At 44.3% G+C, this 20701-nt stretch overlaps 3 protein-coding genes, 1 long non-coding RNA gene and 1 pseudogene across 8 annotated transcripts; 2 read left to right on the top strand and 3 right to left on the bottom strand.

The window, feature by feature from the left end:
- Positions 1–28: 28 nt before the first annotated feature.
- On the bottom strand, positions 29–1434 carry LOC136489195 (cytochrome P450 94C1-like; annotated as a pseudogene).
- A 2722-nt stretch (positions 1435–4156) lies between these two features.
- LOC136486924 (uncharacterized) lies at positions 4157–11616 on the bottom strand. Of its 5 annotated transcripts, none has more exons than XR_010767069.1 (5): positions 11292–11615; positions 10944–11207; positions 10713–10844; positions 10356–10443; positions 4157–4992 (listed from the first exon to the last, which is right to left on the bottom strand). It is a non-coding gene; the product is annotated as an uncharacterized lncRNA (long non-coding RNA). The 5 variants fall into 5 exon arrangements; XR_010767070.1 differs by having other exon boundaries at positions 4157–4834; positions 4913–4992; positions 10944–11614; XR_010767072.1 differs by having other exon boundaries at positions 4157–4851; positions 4949–4992; positions 10944–11613.
- On the top strand, positions 5398–7322 carry LOC136485245 (protein ANTAGONIST OF LIKE HETEROCHROMATIN PROTEIN 1-like). Its single transcript, XM_066482164.1, has 3 exons — positions 5398–5815; positions 5899–6140; positions 6224–7322. The coding sequence occupies exons 1-3, from the start codon at positions 5759–5761 to the stop codon at positions 7281–7283; spliced, it is 1359 nt and encodes a 452-aa protein (XP_066338261.1). The 5' UTR covers positions 5398–5758; the 3' UTR covers positions 7284–7322.
- LOC136486923 (glutathione S-transferase T3-like) lies at positions 7514–10344 on the bottom strand. Its single transcript, XM_066484009.1, has 3 exons — positions 9128–10344; positions 8234–8720; positions 7514–8144 (listed from the first exon to the last, which is right to left on the bottom strand). Exons 2-3 carry the CDS (start codon positions 8708–8710, stop codon positions 7596–7598), a joined length of 1026 nt encoding a protein of 341 aa, XP_066340106.1. The 5' UTR covers positions 8711–8720; positions 9128–10344; the 3' UTR covers positions 7514–7595.
- Positions 11617–16136: 4520 nt separating the features above from the next.
- LOC136489194 (uncharacterized) lies at positions 16137–19383 on the top strand. Its single transcript, XM_066485903.1, has 5 exons — positions 16137–16538; positions 17890–17982; positions 18063–18163; positions 18541–18621; positions 19156–19383. Exons 1-3 carry the CDS (start codon positions 16137–16139, stop codon positions 18123–18125), a joined length of 558 nt encoding a protein of 185 aa, XP_066342000.1. The 3' UTR covers positions 18126–18163; positions 18541–18621; positions 19156–19383.
- The last annotated feature ends 1318 nt before the right edge of the window (positions 19384–20701 follow it).

Here is a 20701-nt window from a genome sequence, read left to right as displayed (position 1 = left end):
ATTCTATTTTCGAAATTGTTTTATGTAATTAAGGGTAGAATAGTAAATTTAGCCCAGACACGAACTTTGGCACGCAGGCTCCGCTGCCACTCTCCCCGACCACCTCAACGTCGAACGCCCTCACCACCGCCACGGAGACCGCCTTCATCTCGGTGATGGCGAGCTCCTTGCCGAGGCATACGCGGAGGCCCGCCTGGAACACCGGGTACTTGTACAGGCTCTCCGGCACGAAGGACCCGCCGGCGCCGGTGAGCCACCGGTCCAGGCGGAACTCGCCGTGGTTGGCTCCCCAGATGCGCGGCATGCGGCCCATGGCGTAGGCGTGGTACATGACGCGCGCGCCGCTGGACACGTAGGTGCCGTCGGGGAGCACGTCGGCGGCGGCGCAGAACTTGGAGTCGAACTGCACCGGCGGGAACATGCGCATGTTCTCGTGGAGCACCGCGTGGGTGTAGTGCAGGCCCTTGAGGTGCTCGTAGGTGACCGGCGTCGAGTCGTCGCCGGCCTCCGCGCGCATGGCCGCCGCCACGTCGAGGTTCTTGGACAGGAGCATGAAGAGCGTGGTGAGCGCGGAGGACACCGTGTCGCGCCCGGCGAGGAGGAAGCTGACCACGATGTCGCGGAGGTATTTGTCGTCGACGGCGTGCGCGTCGCCGGCGGAGGCCATGAACCGGGACAGGAGGTCGTGGCTGTTGGTGAAGCCAAGCTTCCGGTGCTCCCGGATCATCGCCGCCGCCAGCTCGTCGACGACCTTGATGGCCTTCTTGAGCTCCCTCTCGGACCCGATATTGAGCAGGCGCTTCATCCTCCACAGCAGCGGCGACGCCGCCGCGCCGTGCATGGCGCAAAGCCGCGTAGCCGTGTCGAACGCGCCAGCGAGCTTGGACATGGGCATTTCGCGCTCGAGGCATCCCGGGTCGAGGCCGAAGGAGATCTTGCAGATGGTGTCAAAGGCGAAGCGCCGGAACACGTCCTGGAGGTCGACGACGGCGCCCCTATCGGCGGCGTCAGCGAGGACCGGCATGAGGCAGGCCTCCACCTCCTGGCGATGATCTTGTAGGCGTAGGAGCATACGGCGACGCTGCCGAGCTCGAGGCTGGCCATCTTGCGCTGGTGGTGCCAGGCGTCGCCGTTGAAGTTGAAGATGACGCCGCCGAGGAGGTCGCCGAGGAGCGCGGCGAAGGTCTTGGCCTTGGGGAAGTAGTCGAAGTTGGTCTTGAGCATGTACTCGACGTTGGCCTGGTTGGCGGTGACAGTGCAGCCGAGGACGTGGACGTGGACGGTGGCGCAATTACCATCCTAACCTTCAACGCATAAAAATAATTAGAGCTAATAATTTGCTTAGGAACCGAGAGGAACCAACAAGTACCTCCAACCACTGTAAAAGAGCTCTAGACAATTTACTTATACTTCAACTTGAACACCCGCCCTCATGTGCAATTATTTTGTTGAAATAGAAGTGGGCTGCAATTATTTTGTTTGATCGCACATGTCCGGATTCAAGCTTAAGACCTCTCTAGCCCTGCTACCCTATTAAGTTCCTAAAAACTTATGCTGATGAGAAAAGGTGGACAATTCATTTATACTTCAACAACTAATAGACATACATATGCGACACAACGTACTCATCTTGATACAAATATATTATGTACGTAAAATTACAGGATTTTTAAAGGTCATTAGATCATTCATTTTGCATCAACAAAAAAGATACACAAAGTGAATCACGTCAACCATGATGCCGTGATTAAGCGTAGAGCCACGCGAACATGGATGACATGACTCAACCACCACATTTGTGGCATATGTGGAATGTGTTTAAGGCGACACTAGTGTGTTTATTTAGTCACGTTAATGCATGTGCCACGACCGTAGTTGCTAGTCATGTCATGATCTCTTGCATGACTCAAAGGGATAGTTTCCAGAAATTTTAGTTCAGGTGTGCTCCTTTTAATATTTTAGTTTAACTAGCAAACATGCCAATGCATTGCAACGAGACACACAACTTATTGCGTAGTCACTTGGATTTTTCTGAGCCAATTATAATGAGATAGCTATCAACAAGAAGCCTTCTATTAGTGATTGTTGGGAGATCGCGAAGAGCAACTCCGTCCAGTGGAATGCTCATGGCTAGTTGAAGTGCTCTTGGTTGATTGGCTCTTTCGACACACAAGTTGAGGGTCAAGCTTGAGCAACTTGATATATAGTGCGTGAATCGATCACCTAGAGACTCGCTTCAACGAGGATGTAGATTGTCAGCAAGCAACGCCGAACTTCTTGGATAAATATTGTGTCATCTCTTGGTTTGAAATATCTAAACTAGCCTTTACTTCCATACTTTCTTGTGTGGTAGTTGCTTGTTAGTGTAGCTCTCCGGTTGTAGTTATAGTTTAGTTGGTACAAGTAGCTAGTTTAGGGCTTGTTTGGGTACACATGACTAGTTACTACCTGGGGCTAAAAATTGGCTCAAATAAGTTATGGTTGGCTAACAACTAGTGAAAGACGACTTGTCTATAAAAAATTAGTCCATCTAGTAGCTCTCCTGTCTGGATATAATAGAACTAATTAATTTGGCTAATTTTTAGCTAGCTAGAAACAAGCTAAGAACTTGCTTCACTAGTTTAAGCTCAACTATAGTAGTGTTAGCCTTTTTGCTTGTTGAGTGCTCTAGTAGTTGTGTTTAGCTCGCTAGTAGATTTGTTTTGGAGGTGCATTGGGTGAATTTGTCTAGGCAAAGTAGGTGCTATTACATTCTCATTTTGTACTAACAACTTTGCCCTAGTTCTTCTGAGTTTATAAAGAAGTTTTTGTAGGCTATTCACCCCTGTCCCCTCTAGTCAATCTAGATTCTTTCAAGCTTCGGGGAGCAAGGTGCCAAAAGCTGATATGATTTGTGCTAAGAGCACCTCCACTATTGTGTCTCCTATAAGTTGCTTTAAGAGAGTACCCTAAAATCAAATTTGAATATAGGTGAGTACAACTGCATTAGATTGCCTAAAATTTGTCTCATATATTGTGTAGGGAGACCAGGGAGAGGGGGTTGTCTCCATTATTTAGGGAAGATAATGTTTCTTTTAGGAGATCTGTTAAAAATTATAGATACAGGAGATTTGCTCCGGCACCTCCATCTACTAAAATACTACCCCATCATTTCAAGTTATAAGATGTTTTGAGTTTTTTAATACATAACTTTTGTTATACACTTAGAGATATCCTTATGTCTATGGTACATACACTACTGGATTCAAGTTCTTTGCCGAGTGCCTGAGGCACTCGGCAAAGGTTAAATTGCACTCGGCAAAGCCTTTGCCGAGTGCGGCACTCGGCAAAGAACACACGGCAAAAAATTGATCCACAAAGCCCTCTTTGCCGAGTGTCTTTTATCGGGCACTCGGCAAAGGCTTTGCCGAGTGCCCCGGGGACACTCGGCAAAGAAAAGCGACCGTCACGGCGCCGGTTCCGTTGACGGTCACTTTGCCGAGTGCCAACCCTGCAGGCACTCGGCAAAGATTTTTTATTTTATTTTTTTAAAAAAATTCTTTGCCGAGTGCCAACCCTGCAGGCACTCGGCAAAGATTTTTTATTTTTTTAAAAAAAATTTCTTTGCCGAGTGCCAACCCTGCAGGCACTCGGCAAAGAGTTTTTATTTTTTTTACAAAATTTCTTTGCCGAGTGCCGACCCTTCAGGCACTCGGCAAAGATTTTTTATTTTTTTTTAATTTCTTTGCCGAGTGCCCTCTGACCGACACTCGGCAAAGTTTGAATTTTTTTTAAAAAAAATTCTTTGCCGAGTGCTCTCTGTCCGGCACTCGGCAAAGTTTGAATTTTTTTTAAAAAAAAAATTCTTTGCCGAGTGCCATAGTCATGGCACTCGGCAAAGCTGGAAAAATGGTTTTCCGAGCACCCATTTTTCCAGCTTTGCCGAGTGCTATGACCATGGCACTCGGCAAAGTGACTGAAAACAACCTTTTTATTTGTTTTTTACATCCCATCCAAACAAACAGAAGATATATATAACAAACATCACCAGCATCACATATATGCCCGTGCGTTGCTACGGGATCTAATGATTAGAATATAATTAATAGGATCAAACAAAATGGTCAAAGATTATGTCACCTACTTTTAAAATATAACAGATAGATGGGATGCATCATTGAACAATAATAACCATCAACATCACATTAAGGCATATACGCTGGAATTTTTGTTTCTAAAAAGCACACATCTTTGATATCTATGGTCTCAGACATGTTTCTAGAGAGAAAAAATAGTACATGCATCTGTTGTGGTAGGTCCTTGTAAGATCTGCAAAATATTTTATCGATACAATAACATATCAAACCTAGAACTTTGCCAGCTAACACTACAAAATTGAATGAGATACCAAATCTAGAAGACACAACACGGTTCCCACCCCAATCTGCCTTTGGGTCATTGGGTGTTTGACGCCACCATAAAATCTCATCGCCATCCTTTCAGCCAGCTTAAGCATGCTCTTCCTCCCCTCCGTGCTAGCCATTACTGCAGCAAATGATTCTATCACAAGGATCTGAACTTTTTTGGGATCCAATAGGATAGAGAGCACCATGCACACGGCAACAGAGAGCAGTCAGATTAATAATACTGTGGCTACTGACTCCAACGCTAAGATGTGGCCACTGACTCCAATGCCCAAAACAGAGTAGAGTGAAAAGACCATTGTGCAAACACCACCATGGCACCATCGCCATGGGACAAGTTACAAGATTAGCTTTTGAATTACCTAAATATCTCTGAGCACCTCCACGCATTTATTGACCTTGAGAGGGAGGCTGTCGAGCATAGCTGAGTGCTGCGGGTGACCAACCCCTTCAGTTTGTTTTGCATAAGAGTAGAATCATACAAAAGACTACAGTGAAATCGGCATCACCTGGAGGCTAGAAGAGGTAGATATAAGACAAAATACCTTTAACCACACCACGAGGGCGGCCTTCTGCTCCTCTGTGAGCTCTGCATTAATGGAAAATAAAAATGTCATTGCAAACTGTAAGGCCTGATTTAATCCTAATCAAACCAAAATGCAACGTGGAAAGAATTTCCAAGAAACTAACAGCAAACTGATATGACATTAAGCAAAACCAAATACTGGGGCTTGCAGATCCATGATGACTAACAAAATCACCTCAAGAGCCCTCTTTTGACATAGATTTGGGGGAACAAAATCTTGAATGTCTAACTAAATTTGTGAAAGAAGACAGAAAACAACAACTTAGAGCATCTCCAATCGTTATGCATTTGGAGCTATGCATTTTGGGCAATTGGAGCACCCCCAAATGAAAATGGCAAGGCTATATTCGGGTGTTCTCCAACCGTTATGCAAAATGCATAGTCCAACATGTGTTTTTTTTCCGGAAATATCTTTTTCTCGGCAATCATTCCCGCGCCGCAAATTTTTTCCGCGCCAAACAACGCCCCATTCCCGCGCCAAACATCGTCGAAGGAGGTCGTGTCGCCGCCGTCGCGTTGAACCAGGTCGCGATGAGGTGATTCCATTCAGGTCGCGTTGAACCAGCTCGTGTCGCCGCCGTCGCGTACGAAGTGCGATCAACACCATCGCCGTACGTCACTTCCAGGTCACAGCTGCTTGTATTGTGCCAGTTCGTCACTTCGCCGTACGTCACACCATCGCCGTACGTCCCTTCCCCTTCACCATCAGCTCGCGATCGCCGCCAGTTCGTCGTCAAGGCAAGGTACTGGCGAATTTCTTGAAGCCAACATGGGATCCAGGGTACCGGAGAATGGACCAAGCCGTATTGCACAGCGCATCGCCAAGGTTTGCACTTCGTAGCCGAATATCTTGATCCAATTCATGTGTTGTTTGTTCCATGTTCTTATTAGCTGCGCAATTATTATCAGTTGAAGGCTTCCAGATCACGTCGCCGAAACCAATTGCTTGACGATTCTTCGGACGACGAGGCGTACGACATGGTCACAGCTGCTTGTATTGTGCGCTCATTTTTTCCAGAGAAACGAAGCCATGGTGGTTCGGTCCCTGGCCACGCTATGATTTTTCGCGATAGAGAAGGAGGCCACCGGAGGATGTATCAAGATTACTTGGCGCCGAATCCGACGTACGGTCATGATTTATTCCGTCGGAGGTTGATGTTTTGGACATTACACTAATTCATAGTATTTCTTTTGTTATGTCAATGTGCTGACCTTTTTGTTTTGTATTCTTCAGATTCAGAATGAGCAAGACACTTTTCCGTCGCATCATGGATGCAGTTGAAGCACATGATAATTACTTTGTGCAGAAAAGAGATGCCTGTGGTGTGCTCGGTCTGAGTTGCTTCCAGAAAGTGACTGCCGCTCTTCGTATGCTCACATATGGAGTCTCTGCTGATTCTACAGATGAGTATATCCGTATTGGTGAGAGCACTGCCCTTGAGAGCCTGCGTAAGTTTGTTGCTACAATTGTTGAAATATTTGAAGCTGAATACTTGAGACACCCCACTGAGGCTGACGTAGCACGCTTGCTGGCAGTCAATGAGAAAAGAGGTTTCCCAGGCATGTTAGGGTCGATCGATTGTATGCATTGGGAATGGAAGAATTGTCCAATGCAATCACAGGGGCAGTACAAGGGTCATGCGAACAGGCCAACTATCATTTTAGAAGCTGTTGCATCTCATGACCTTTGGTGTTGGCATGCATTTTATGGGATGCCTGGTTCTCATAATGATATCAACGTTCTTCACCGGTCTCCACTGTTTGACAACCTGACTGAAGGAAAAGCTCCGGAGGTGAACTATACCATTAATGGCCATGAGTACAAGATGGGGTATTTCCTCGCCGATGGTATTTACCCCCACTGGGCGACTTTAGTGAAGACCATCTCCAATCCTATGGGGAACAAGGCCAAATATTTTGCAAGAGCACAAGAAGCTGTGAGGAAGGATGTCGAAAGATTTTTTGGTGTATTTCAGTCTAGGTTTGCCATTATAGCACATCCAGGTCGCATTTGGGACAGAGAGACACTAGCTTTGATCGTGAGGGCTTGTGTTATCATGCACAATATGATTGTTGAAGATGAAAGAGTTCTGGACCCTGATGAGCGGTTCCCGGATGCCCCAAATGATAATGTGCAACCTTCCCATGGGACGCCCACTCGCACACTGGCTGAATTTATTGAAGCCAGTAAAAAGATTAGAGACAAGCCAACACATTTTCAGTTGAAAGAAGACCTCATCGAGCACCTTTGGAATCGTCATCCTGATTTATACCCCATGGAACCGGCATCATGATTTGTAATCACCATAATATTATTTGCCATAGTGTTTTAATTCAAGTGTAATAAACATTTTTATTAGTGTTTTCAGTGAAGTGTAACGAACATATTTCATGATGAATTATTAGTATGAATTCTTGCTGTGGAGTGTACTAGTTTGCGCCAAATCTCACATCATCAATGATGAGCAGCAGTACCAAATAATTAGTATGAATTCTTGCTATGGAGTGTACTAGTTTGCGCCAAATCTCACATCATCAATGATGAGCAGCAGTACCAAATAATTTATAACTGCACAAGCATCTCGACAGCAGGCACTACGCTAAATCTAATTTTCCGCGTGTCGCGCAAGGATCTTCTTCCTCATAATCTGAATCCACTGCAACTGTTGGTCGTCGAGGGAGCTCGTGTCCGCAAGCATTATGTCTTTCTCCTCCTTCATTAGGGTTGCTTCAGCAAGTTTCTTCTCCGCCTCAATTGAATCCTTGTCTACCTGTGCTGTAGCCTCTCTCGCCTTTTCTCTTTCCTTGTCCCGTGCCTCCTTCTCCATCATCTTGTTCAACGCTACAATACTAGCGTCGTTGCCTCCCCACTTAGCTTTTTTTGCCTCCTTCTGACCCGGTGGCCTCTTACGTTCTGCGGAACCTGCGTCTGGAACCTCTAGTCCTTCAGCATTGTTCTTTTCGTCCCCTGTGCTCGGCGTGGAGTCCTTGGAACTCTTCTGTTTTCTCTTAGGGGCTTGTTTCTGCTTCGTACCTTGTTCAAGCCTCCATGACTTCCACTTGTCTTCATCCTTGAGCTTGTACCAGCAATGCATAAAAGCAAACGACTTATGCTCATCGTCGTCTGCCGTGTAGGTCTCCAAAGCATCATTAATCTGCACAATTGAAAATAAGAAAAATGTTTGAATGTGTGAACTTAACCAAATATTTAACAAGTACAAAATAACCAACTCTGAAAGCGTACCATGTCTTGGATAGTCTTTCCACTAGCATTCCTACGAAGAATCTTGTCATAGGCTGAACAGAACTTGTTCACTTCCTTCTGAATAGTCCCCCACCTATGCATAATTGAATTTTCTGTCCTAGCAGCTTCAGTTTTTTTATGTTCATCAAAGTATGCACGAACTCGACCCCAGAATGTTGCTTGCCTTTGATTTGCCCCATGAATAGGATCCTTGCTTACCTTACACCAAGCTACGCATATTATTTTGTCTTCCTCTTGATCAAATTTTTTAGACCTATGTGACAGATTTTTCCGAGCACTACGGGTAGCACCTACTTCGGTTGGATCCACTAGGGAAACATCTTCTTGAGATTCATGAGGCATAGCATTACTATTTGCCTGGCTTTGTGGAGTTAGTGTAAAGGGCAATTCGTTTAAGCCAGGAATATGTTCAGAATCAGCTGCGAGTATGCCTGTATAGAGTTCAAGGTCATCCATTTGAACGAATCTACAAAATAGGATAAAATAAATGGAGTCGTCAAGACATATCAGACAATGAATATACTACATAAATCTTTTTTGGCTAAGCTACTGGAATCAATCAAAGTTCAGTTGGCTAATAGTGAAACTACATGAGTTTCTGAACACAGATTGAACAGAACAAGAGCCCGAGCTATGCCTATGTTGTGCAGTGCTGTGCCTTTTTTTGTTTCTGAACGCCAAATCATCGTATATTGATCAGTTGCCCTAGGAACATGGCTGCCATGATCCAACCCCCAAGCCGCCAAGAGCAGTACCCAACAACTGCAATACCCAATCTCATGATCCAATCCCCAAGCCGCGCCAACAGCATCCCAACCCCCAAGCCGCCAACAGGAAAACCCTAGATATTGCGTTGAGATGAAGTAGGCGTACCTGACCGGCTGCTTCGTCCTATCGAAGAACCTGGCGAAGGAGGACGCGATCGTATCGAGCGCGCGAACCTGGCGAAGGAGTACGCGATCCTTGGCGTCGCGAGCTGCTGTTGAAATCGCGATATCTGGTGGCGGCGCGAAGGGAGCCGCGCGAAGGGAAAGAAAAAAGCCCGCGAGGAGGAACCGAGAAGCCCGGGATGTCTATTTGCATAGCCGGACTACTTTGGCATATATGCCAAGTTTCCCCCTCCAAATGCATAGCTATGTAAAATGCAAAGTCCAAATGCATAACGATTGGAGGGGTTTTTTTTGGAGTTTTATGCATTTTGGTAAATGCCAAGCCCAAATGCATAATGATTGGAGATGCTCTTAATTGTCAGAAATGCTAACTACGTCAAACCTTCATTCCAAAAATTCTGAAATTTTGTGAGCATACTATGGCGTCCAAACCTACAGCTCTGTGAACTAATGGTTTCTGATTTGAAGTCATTCTTATCCGGTAAAACCAGAGGGGGTAAACATCGTCTCAACTTAGCTGAAATCACCTGAGCACAGATTTCTACCCCTAAAAACAAATTCGTATCAGGATTCCAGAGCTCCTCTAAAGATCTAGTTTGCCAATCTAGAAAGCTTAAGAAAAAACCTATAACTCTCTAGGCAACCAAAAAATAATTTGAGGTCCTTAAAGGCATCTAACGAAAGGTTTAGTACAAACTGTCAGATGTAACAGCAAAGGTCTGTGAACACAACTTGCTGAAAACTGAAAGGAAGGGAAACCCCATTCCCTCCACTGATTCCCCACACCAAAACTCATCTAAACATGAAAAATCCTCTATCCTACATGGCAGTACCATGAATGTTAATATGACACCCTATCTAAAAGTTGAGTTTACTGTTTTAGTTAGAGTTGCAGCAGGTATTCGGTTGATAAATCAGAAAAAAAAAAATGGTTACGGTATGGTTTGAAGTTGTTTAGATCCTACAATAATGAGTCCCGGAGGTTCAAGTGTTGGGACCACTGTTGCAACATCCTACAGCATGAACCTCATGTTAGAGTAAAAAATGGTAATCACTGCAATGTTGAATTACCAAATCACTGAAAGTTTTCAAAAAGGAGATCTCAAACTTATCTATAACAGCGCAAAACACTGAAAGTTTTCATCCACACCCACAACTCAAATCCTCATCCCACTATTTGCAATAATAAAACGAACTTGTTTATTACTTACCACGGGTGGCCACTTCGGAAAAGTTGACTTGTTATCAAGTAATGAAGCAACAGGTGGCCAAGTTCCTTCATTTGGAGTGCTCAGAATTCTGCATTAACAGAAGAGAATGCACATCCCAAATAAGGTATTTTTTTCTGCACCATGCAACAAACTAATAAAATAATGACATGTTCTTCAAAAGGAAAGGAGCAGATATAGAGCATCATGTTAACGACGGTTCTTCCATATAAATGCCAGCCAAGATAAGATATTTTGAATCACTGGAGCACTGATTCATCTCATCAGCGAGGGTCAATGCAACAACCAGTACAGAACTGCTTAGATTGAGTTTAAGGGGCATTTCATCAAACGGCTTACCTGCATACCGTGCATTGAGTAGGCTAGTGCAGCAGATACAATCCATCCTTAATTCCTTATTCCGCTCAAGTCCAGCAAATACAGATAGTACAATCCAACACGCCTAGCAGGCTAGCTTGTACAATCAAGGAACTAAGCAATATATAAGCAAGCAACACATAATGTTAATAAATCATGATCAACGAACTGGATGCATGGAGTGGGCAGTGACAGAGAGAGCAGCAGTAGTACAATTACGCAGTAGGCTGCCGCCTGGTCCAGGAAGAAGTGAACGTCCTTCTCCACCAGTCCACCCTGTACATGGGCTCCAGCTGCAGCGCCAGATGGATGTTGCTGCCGCCGTGGCCAGGGTACAGGTACACCATGACGTCGAGCTTCCTGTTCCCGCCGCTACGGACGCGCTCGGGCCGTCCGAAGCCGAAGTCGACGACCTTGAACCGCAGCGAGCTGCCGACGGCCACGTAGTTGGGCGGCAACGTCGTTGTAGTGGAACGGCTTGGGCGTCACACAAGTACTTAAGGTTAGTAGTAGATCTCAAGCAAAGCAACATGTCAAAATCAACCTGGGTCAAGATGCCACCTCGCCGGATCCACCAAGGGCCAGCGCCTCCACCCTAGCTGCTCCGCCTCGTCGCTGGATCCGCCGAAGGGCGACGGCCGACAGTATGCTCACCGGACGAGATGCCTCATCGTTGGATCCGCCCTCGGCCAAGACGTCCTCGGCGTGGAGGGGAGAGGGCAGGGGCGACGGCGGCTGGAACCGTCGGGGCGGGTGGGAGACGCCCCGGCAGGGGGCGTGGGTTCGCCCGAGGGCGTGCGGTAACCGCGATTAGGAGCGGAGCGAGGCGAGGGAAGTCACGGTCGCGGGGAGGGGCTGCGGCGGGCGGCGGCGGCCCGGTGGCTGGCGGGCGCGGGGGCGGCCGCAGGCGCGGCGCACGGGGAGGGGAGGGCGGCGCGCGGCGCGGGGGCTGGCTGCCTTTGGCGGGCGGCGGCGCGGGGACGGTCGGGAGCGGCGGCGCGGGGCTGTCTGTCTGTGTGGGGACTGCCGGGCCGAAATCGCTTAAGTGCCTCCACCCGCCTCTTTGCCGAGCGTCGGATCAGAGGCGCTCGGTAAAGGAGGCTTTACCGGTGCCGGTCGGTAAATTTTTTTTAAAAAAAATTCAAAAATTCTCTTTGCCGAGCGTCTTACTCTTAACACTCGGCAAAGACCCATTTGCCGAGTGTCATGCCACGGCGTTCGGTAAAGTTTTTTTTTGTCTCTAATTTTTTTGTGCAGCCCTTATAAAGTACCAGGAACTTCTCATCAGAATTTGGAGATTTTTTTTGGCTTTTTGATATATTTAGTTACTTTATTTCGTTTACTTGAATTTTTTCGAAAAATATAAATTTTAACTGCACGTGGTACGAATAATGGAATTTAATGATTCAAAAAATGATAGCCATGTTATTGAGTGTAGTGTGAGGCCGTATCTAGGAACGGACCCGAAATTTCGAACATCTTGTTCACGAAACATGACCGCGAACTTGCGTGTGAAGTGTTTTTAAAACAAACGAAGTCCAAAAATCATAAAACTTGTTGAGATGTTGTGATATCATATGTGGAGGCTATGATAAAAATTTCAGAAGATTTTGTGCACGTTGTCACGTACGATGCTTACAAACCAGGACATCTCTACATGTGATATCTGGTGATACATGTAGAGATGTCCTGGTTTGTAAGCATCGTACGTGATAACGTGCACGAAATCTTCTGAAATTTTTATCATAGCCTCCACATACGATATCACGACATTTCAACAAGTTTCATGATTTTCGAACTTCGTTTGCTTTTTATAGAATTTAAAAACACTTCGCACGCAAGTTCGCGGTTATGTTTCGTGAACAAGATGTCCGAAATTTCGAGTCCGTTCCTGGATACGGCCTCACACTACACTCAGTAACATGGCTATCATTTTTTGAATCAATAAATTCCATTATTCGTACCACGTGCAATCCAAATTTATATTTTTCGAAAAAATTCAAGTAAACGAAATAAAGTAACTAAATATATCAAAAAGCCACAAAAAATCCCTAAATTCTAACTAGGAGTTCCTGGTACTTTAAAAGGGCTGCACAAAAAATTTAGAGAAAAAAATAAAAAAAAACAAAAAAACTTTGCCGAGTGCCGGGTCATGGCACTCGGCAAAGGGGGTCTTTGCCGAGTGCCAAGAATAAGGCACTCGGCAAAGAGGGTTTTGATTTTTTTTAAAAAATTTCTCTTTGCCGAGTGCCTGCACAGGGGCACTCGGCAAAGACATTTTTTTTAAAAAAAATTAAATCTTTGCCGAGTGCCGTGTCAGGGGCACTCGGCAAAGTATTTTTTTTTAAAAAAAAAACTTTGCCGAGTGCCAGATCTGGGACACTCGGCAAAGAAATTTCAAAAAAAAAATTAAATCTTTGCCGAGTGCCAGATCTGGGACACTCGGCAAAGAATTTTTTTAAAAAAAAAATTAAATCTTTGCCGAGTGCCTAACAACAGGCACTCGACAAAGAAGGACGTGGCCGAACTCCATTCCGCGGGACAGCCTATGCCGAGTGCCGCGCTTTTGCCGAGAGTCTGGCACTCGGCAAAGAAGTTCTTTGCCGAGTGCCCTTTTTTACCGAGTGCCCGACACTCGGCAAAGAACTCTTTGCCGAGTGCTGCACTCGGCAAAGAAGGTCTTTGCCGAGTGTCCGATTTTTGACACTCGGCAAAGCATTTTGCACTTGGCAAAGGCTCTGTTTCCAGTAGTGATATATAGTAAATGTAATGGATCTGAAAAAGTCAAACATCTTATAATTCGGAGAGAATATTTTTTTTAGATATAGGAGATTAGATATGATATTTGGTGGAGATGCTCTAAGATGTGTGCACTAGTTTCGGACGCCTGCGTCATAGTGTTAAAATTGTGCATGCATTTATTTGGGCCACAACTGTCATTTTTGTTGGCCTAAAAATAGTAGGCAAATTTGTCAGAGTGTGCGTGGTGGATGGAGTGGCTGACATGACGCCGGCACGCCGCGCATTGTTGAAGTTAGAACTTGGGATCGTGGGCGATGGGTTTCGGACCAGAACTTGGGATTGTGCATGCAACGTACTTCATCATCTCCTCTGCCAAGTGCCAAGGCCAAGCAGAGGACCGTGCACTGCTGCTGCCGGTGCCGTCGGTGCTGGGACGCAGGGTCGCTGTCGCCTGTCGGTAGGCTTAGGTCACAGTCTAGTTTTCTTTCTAAAGGTAAAGTCCAATTTTCAATCTTCATTTTACATCAATTTTGATCTCCAATTTAAACGGCAGTTTGAATTGATTTTCAATCTTATGGTACGAAAATGGATGACGGAAGGCCTTCAGCTATGGAAGCAGGACATTTTAGACCTATGGCTGATTTTAAGGGTGTTTTTCTATTTTGCAAAAAATAATAAAAAACAGTTTATTTTTTAAATAAATAAATTTATCTTATTATAAGAAAAATATGAAATGTCATGCTAAAAATGTTGTCTATATGTTGGTGATCTATTTGGAGCTTTTTGGATCTTATTTGTTATAAAGAAATGATGAGCACGACTATAAGCAATAAAGTGATAGGAATAAAAATAAATAAGTTCCTTTTGATCTTTTTTATCCTCTTTTTGTGTCTAGGAGTGCCATATTATCAAGGGGCATTGATGCTAAGTGACTTGCAGGTGTCCACATGCTTAAACATATCTAACAAGACCATAGGAAAAAACTGAATCCTAACCCTAAGTGTCACAACTGCTAATGGCCGAAAATTCCAATTAGTGCTAGAAATTTGGAGCCCTAACGTTTGAGGGCTACAAATTTAATTTCCGAGCAGGGGCTTTAGGTTGGGATTAAGTTCCCTAGCTAGAAATTATGGGCATCATTACAATAAATGTGGAAATCTAAGAAGATTTTCTTGTGACAATGGATTAATTTGTCACTAAGCCATTCTATTTTATGACGTTTTGTAGCAGGCAATACGACTTAGTGTTGAAAACTATGTGTTCATCACTAAGACCTAGTAGAAACTGTCATAAACTAGAGCAATGCACCATGATGAATTGTAATTCGTTATAGCATGCCAAATGTCAAACGCACAAAATAATGACAATAATGATTCATCATTTAAAAAAAATACTATAACATGACAAAAATGGCCCACCTGTTAGGATTGGTCCTACAGTCATATGTTTTAGCTAGGCCACATGTCATAAGTCTTCTTATTTCATTTTCCTTTTTTAGCCCACCTCTTTTTTTCATGGGATTGGCCCTTTTTATTTATTCTTGAGGCCTTCCGGTTCCAGCCCATGGTCTAAACTAACGAAAATGTTAAATAGGAAAGAAAAACTCGAGTGGAAGACATATAGAAATGAATTTTAGTTTCGGTGTCAAATAGCAGAGGACCATTATTTCCGATGTCAAATAGTAATTTTTCTCAATACGTGCTCAGTCCGTTGTCCACCTTCTTAACTCGGCCACGGCCATGCACATACGTGCCCAGGAATTTTCCCTGGTATTGTCCACCTTCTTAACTGGGCCATGTACGGCCATTTATGTCCTAGAGTGCAGTAGCATATAACTTTTAGGTCCTATTTGGATGATTTGATCTATGGTTTAAAATTTAGCCACTAACACAGTGTTCCGTACGAGCACTGAATATGCAAACGTAAAGTAATCCAATTACAGCTGGAAAGGGGATGTGATTACAGCTAAGGAGAAGATTTGAATAGCGCCGTATCCCATTACACTCCTACGGCCAGGCTGAAACAAACGCGATATCTCTTTCCTCTCCGCAATGCAGTTACGTTACATTAGGTGAACCAAACGCTTAACTTTTAGACCACTTTAGCTCTTGAGCTTCTAAATAAGTGATCTAAAATGATGTCTAAAGTTTAGTCAATCTTACAAAAAAATATACACTACATGAAAAAAAGGTTTGTAGCAATGTCATAAATTTTTTATAGGGGCGGCTGGTGATGGAGCCGCCTCTACAATAGCGTGCTCGGGAGGCCAGAGACCAGCCGCTTCTACAAATAGAATAGCAGTGGCGGCTAGTAATACGAGCCGCCCCTACAAATGAGTCTGATTTGTAGGGGCGACTCAATCACCAGCCGCCTCCGGTGTTTCTATTTGTAGGAGTGGCGGGTGATTGAGCCGCCCCTACAAATACCCCACGTACGTCCCACCCAAAAATATATATGACTGCTCAGTTTTGGATCAAAATATCTATGTTGAGCTTCTTTGGGCTTAATCCTCGCATGACAGCTTAAATAGTTGGGTTCCCCAACGGTTAACGGAGACGGGTAAACAGAGAACGTTCCCATACCCGCTATACCCATCGGGTATGGATTCTTGTCCATTTAAATACCCGCGGATAAAGATATGATTCTATTCCCATACCCTAATGGATGGTATCGGGTATCGGTCCCCGTTGCCATCCTTATCCTCCCCTCTCTCTCTCCGTCTCGAGTCTTCCATTCCCCTCCCCCTCTCTCTCTCGCCCTCGCTTGGATGGCTGCAACTCCTCGCCTGCCCGCGCGGCGCGGCAGCGCCCCCCTCGCCCGCTCCTTGCCGCGTCCCTCCCCCACTTCTTCATCCACCGCCCCAGATTCCGGCCATCGTCGGCGCCGGGCTCCGCCGGTTTGGCTGTCGGTGCTGTTAGATCCAACGCCGCGGTCTTCACCGCGCTCGCCGCCGCCTGCGTCGCTACCTACGCCATCGCCGTATCGCGTGACCCAGGCCGCGTGCCGGCGTCCTTCGTGCCCGACGTCGAGGACGCCGGGAGCCCCATCCACGAGATCAAGCGCAAGGTACTCTATTCACGCCCCCTGCCTCCCTCCGTCTGGGCCATGGACCACTCCAGATCTCGCGGAGGCCCCTGCCGCGTGCTGTGAAGTTTAGATCTACGTACTGGGATGGTAGTCATACGTGTAGAATCAGAAACTTCGTTACGAGTTCAGATCTTGGGATTAGATTTCGAGCAGGCATTACCTCCAAGCAAGGTCCGGGACGTCCGGCGAGTTCGTAGTTCCGCGCGTGAGATTTGGATTCTTAGTCGGGATCACGGGAATGGTCCTATACCTATTGGCGCGCCGAGCGCCTCGGTGTTGTGATTTTTTGGTGAGCCAGGAACTGTGTATAGGTGCGCGTTAACATCTTTGCTCTGAATCCTTGCACTGTCCACTCATCGTCGGTACTCGGATTGAGTGACACTGGTTTCCAAATTACACCAAGTGGGAACTGGGAATCTACTCTTGTTCGTGTGCATAGCTTTGGTATTATGGTCTAGATCTAAGCATCAGGGCTCTGTACCTGGTACCATCCTATATGTAGACTTACAAGAAGAAATGACATACTCCAATTGCTTGGGAAAAAAACATCATACCAATCAGTTAAGCTTCTAAAAGAAATAAAATAAATCTAGGTCAATTCAGAATCTTGATACTCCAACTGTTCCCAGGACTCTCAGGAATTCATATCAATATTGCCTATTAAGCCTGTCACATGATCTCATTCCTTGAATAAGCACTGTCGTATTAATTGAGTGCACATGGAAAATAATAGAGTGCACGTTTTCTTGTACTTCCTATAGTGGCTGTAGTTATATTGCTAGTATGCTACTTAACTCTAATATACCATCAAGTTGTATTCTGGTCCTGGAATTTGTGTACTGCAGTTGCCCTTGAATTGATTACACACCATTCTGCAAAAAAAATCTGGGCGCGAAAGGAGAACTAAGAGTACATTCTTTTTAGATTCACATTCACATGCATTTTCTAGTTTTTTTTAGAGTTCTAGGGGGGCCATGGTCCATTAGTATTACAATCAGAAACAGAATGTCAAAGCAATTACCTGACAACATTTTAGACAAATAGCTTAGCTGAACTCAAAGTATAGGACTCCCAAACAGACCGCACAAAAGCGTCATTCAGTGGGACTAGAAGAATAGTTCCCTCTGACTACTTATAAACTAGCATATGAGTTTGCCACTTTGCCAGCATCTCAGCGGGTTGCATATCCCTGGTTATCCTCCATCTCATCTTGGGCAGTGTCATCCTAGTGTAGTAATTTTATTTTGTGAGGAATGTTAAAAAGGAGTCTTTGTGACTAAATCAGACTAGTACAGGGGTCTGTGTGCTAACTTACTCCAGAACATTGCAGGGTGGTGACTTGAGATACTGCCAGAAATGTTCCCATTGTAAACCTCCTCGAGCGCACCATTGTTGTGTCTGCAAAAGATGTGTTCTAAGAATGGTACTGACTAGTGCTATGTGCAACTCCTCTTTTTTTGTATTTTTAATTCTAATATGCATTTAACAACTTTTCCTGTGCAGGACCTAGTGGAGCTGGTTCTCATCTGCTCCTTGGAGACTACGACAAAGATGCAAAGCAGTTGAATGGAACTCACAAGTCTCATGTTCACTCAATAGAAGAGGTAATTTCGATGCGCAAACAGTTTCAAACAAGTTTACTGGCATAGCTTTGTTCTGTTGGTAAGTCGCGAGAGAGAGAGAGAGAGACACACAGAGAGAGAAGCTTTGTTCTGTTGGTCCCCCTTTTGAGCATAGTGCTGTCCACAGCTCATTTTACATGAGTTGTGGCTTAGTACATATATCACTTATTTTATGGCAGCTTTGTGATTTTGATTAGACACTGGTGGATAAAAGATAAACTGCATGTAAATATGACACATGCAGGTTTGTGAAAAGCTCGTAAGCAGTAAATACTAGAGTATAGAACAGATAATAACATTAAAAGTGTAACTGGTGCTGCCCTATTTAACCACTAAGTTTGTATGCTGTCATTGTGCAGTGAGTATATGACTTGTGTCATGGAAGCCCTCAAGCTAGAAGACACGATAAAAAATTATGAACGCCGTGATGCTAATGGATGGTGAGTTTATTGATCTTATGTTTGCAGTGTAATCTCGTTGCCTTAAAAATATTGTTTGCAAGTAGCATTTCAATCTTATAGGAATATTATTTGTCCCATTTGATTATATTAACATGATGATACCTTTTGGGAGTTTGTTTTTTTCCCTTTTGTATCTTAGTGCTGCATCTGTCAAATAAATTATGCCAAGTGATATATGATCATCATGAGGGAAGACTTAACGTGTAGATTAGTAAATTACAAAAAAAAAGAGCAAATTGTGTGCTGCCTGTACTCTTAACAGTTCTACATTCTACAAAAGTTTTATACTGCAAGCAATACTGCTAACCAAGAATACTTGAATATTGGTGAATTGTCCAATTGCTATTGATGCTTGTGCTTGTCAACCTGAAGAACTTCACAGACATCAATTCTATTCTTAGTAACTGCTTGGAAAACTCTTAGTTAGGTTATATTCTTACTTTCTTGGTAAATTTATTACATGTGGTTAACATTTGATGGAGCTGACTCAAGGATACTTTGTTGCATTTCTAGAGTTCATTTGGCGCTGTATACTGAGAAAGCAGCTTCAAAAAGCATTTGCTGTTATCCTTGGCTGTATGTCAGCTGCTATACTGTTGGCTGAAGCTACTTTACTTCCAAGTGGTGTTGATCTATCTCTCTTTTCTATTCTTATAAAAGCTGTAGGAAAGCTGTATGTACATTGTCATTGTATTTTAAAAATGTAATGAGTTTTGATCTGATTTGGGGGAGCATGTGTTGGTAATTTGATTTTTTTTTTGCGAAAAAATGCACTGTAGGAGCGTTCTACAAATCGATTTGTAGGGGTGGCTGGTACGGTAGCCGCCCCTACAAATCGATTTGTAGGGGCGGTTGATAACACCAGCCGCCTCTACAAATCGATTTGTAGGGGCGGTTTGGGAACCGCCCCTATAAATGCATGATTTGCAGAGACGGTATGGTAGGGGCGGTGTTCGTATTGCCGAATGCCCCGCGACTGCGACTACAAGCATAAGAGTATTATATAAACTATAATTACAAGTCTAATTCATAAGAATATATACAATCTATCATTAAATATACAAATTTCATACACATTGTTATCAATGTCCTAGATTAGCCTTTCAGTCTCACAAAGGTGTTGGTACTGAGGATTTGTACCTAACTCAGACTCTCGGTCATGGTAGGCGCCTTTGACGTGTATAATCTGGTCCAATATGAAGTTGCAAAGGTCGCCGACGAGCTCTAAGAGTTGGTCATCCTTGTATGGGTCTCTTTTCATTCATTTCTCTTATCTCCACTTCAAGAGAACAAGTTTCGGTTTAGTATTTCATACCATGTATGAAGTTTTCATACTACGGGTGAAGAGGTTCAAACTTACCCTTAAGGGGTGGCTCCTGTAGCTAGGGATGAAAACGGATCGGATACGGACGGATATCATCGATATTACATTTGTTTTCATATTTCTGTCCAGATTCGGATTCGAATACGGATAGTGTCAACTATGTCAGATAGGATACGATTGGATATCAACATCATAAATATGCGATTTGAGTATTCGGATACGGATACGGTATCGGATGTTGGATACCCGGACTCGGATACGGATAGATCTCAACCCCTCTAAACGGATTCGGTTTCGAATACGGTCGGAAAATATCCATACCGTTTTCATCCCTACCTGTAGGCACCGGTGTTATTTATCATAGAACATATATAGTATCCACAATGTACACTCCCAAGCTTGTGCTTGGGCCACTGTGTGTTTTGCATATGAAATTATTAAGTAATGCTTTTGACAGTCATATAACGGAGTACTGAAGAAGTAAGTTATACTTACCGCACATAGTGTTTTTATAGCCAGCTTTTTCTTCCTTGCTGGATCATGCCTTCCGTGATGATTAGTGACATAGAACCTAAATGCCCTGTTCAAATTATTTTAGCAAATACAACTTGTTAGAATCTAAAAGTGAACGTTACAAGTACGTATACAAACATATAAGCTAATGAGGATTGTCGATATGTATACGTCTTGAGAATCGATATGAAGTCTTTGTATGTCACCGGGTCCCTATCTATT

Source organism: Miscanthus floridulus, chromosome 10 (assembly GCF_019320115.1).
Source record: "Miscanthus floridulus cultivar M001 chromosome 10, ASM1932011v1, whole genome shotgun sequence".
Lineage (NCBI taxonomy): Eukaryota > Viridiplantae > Streptophyta > Magnoliopsida > Poales > Poaceae > Miscanthus > Miscanthus floridulus.
The sequence above is the reverse complement of the archived record's forward strand: the minus strand, read 5'-3'. Positions and strand labels throughout refer to the sequence as shown.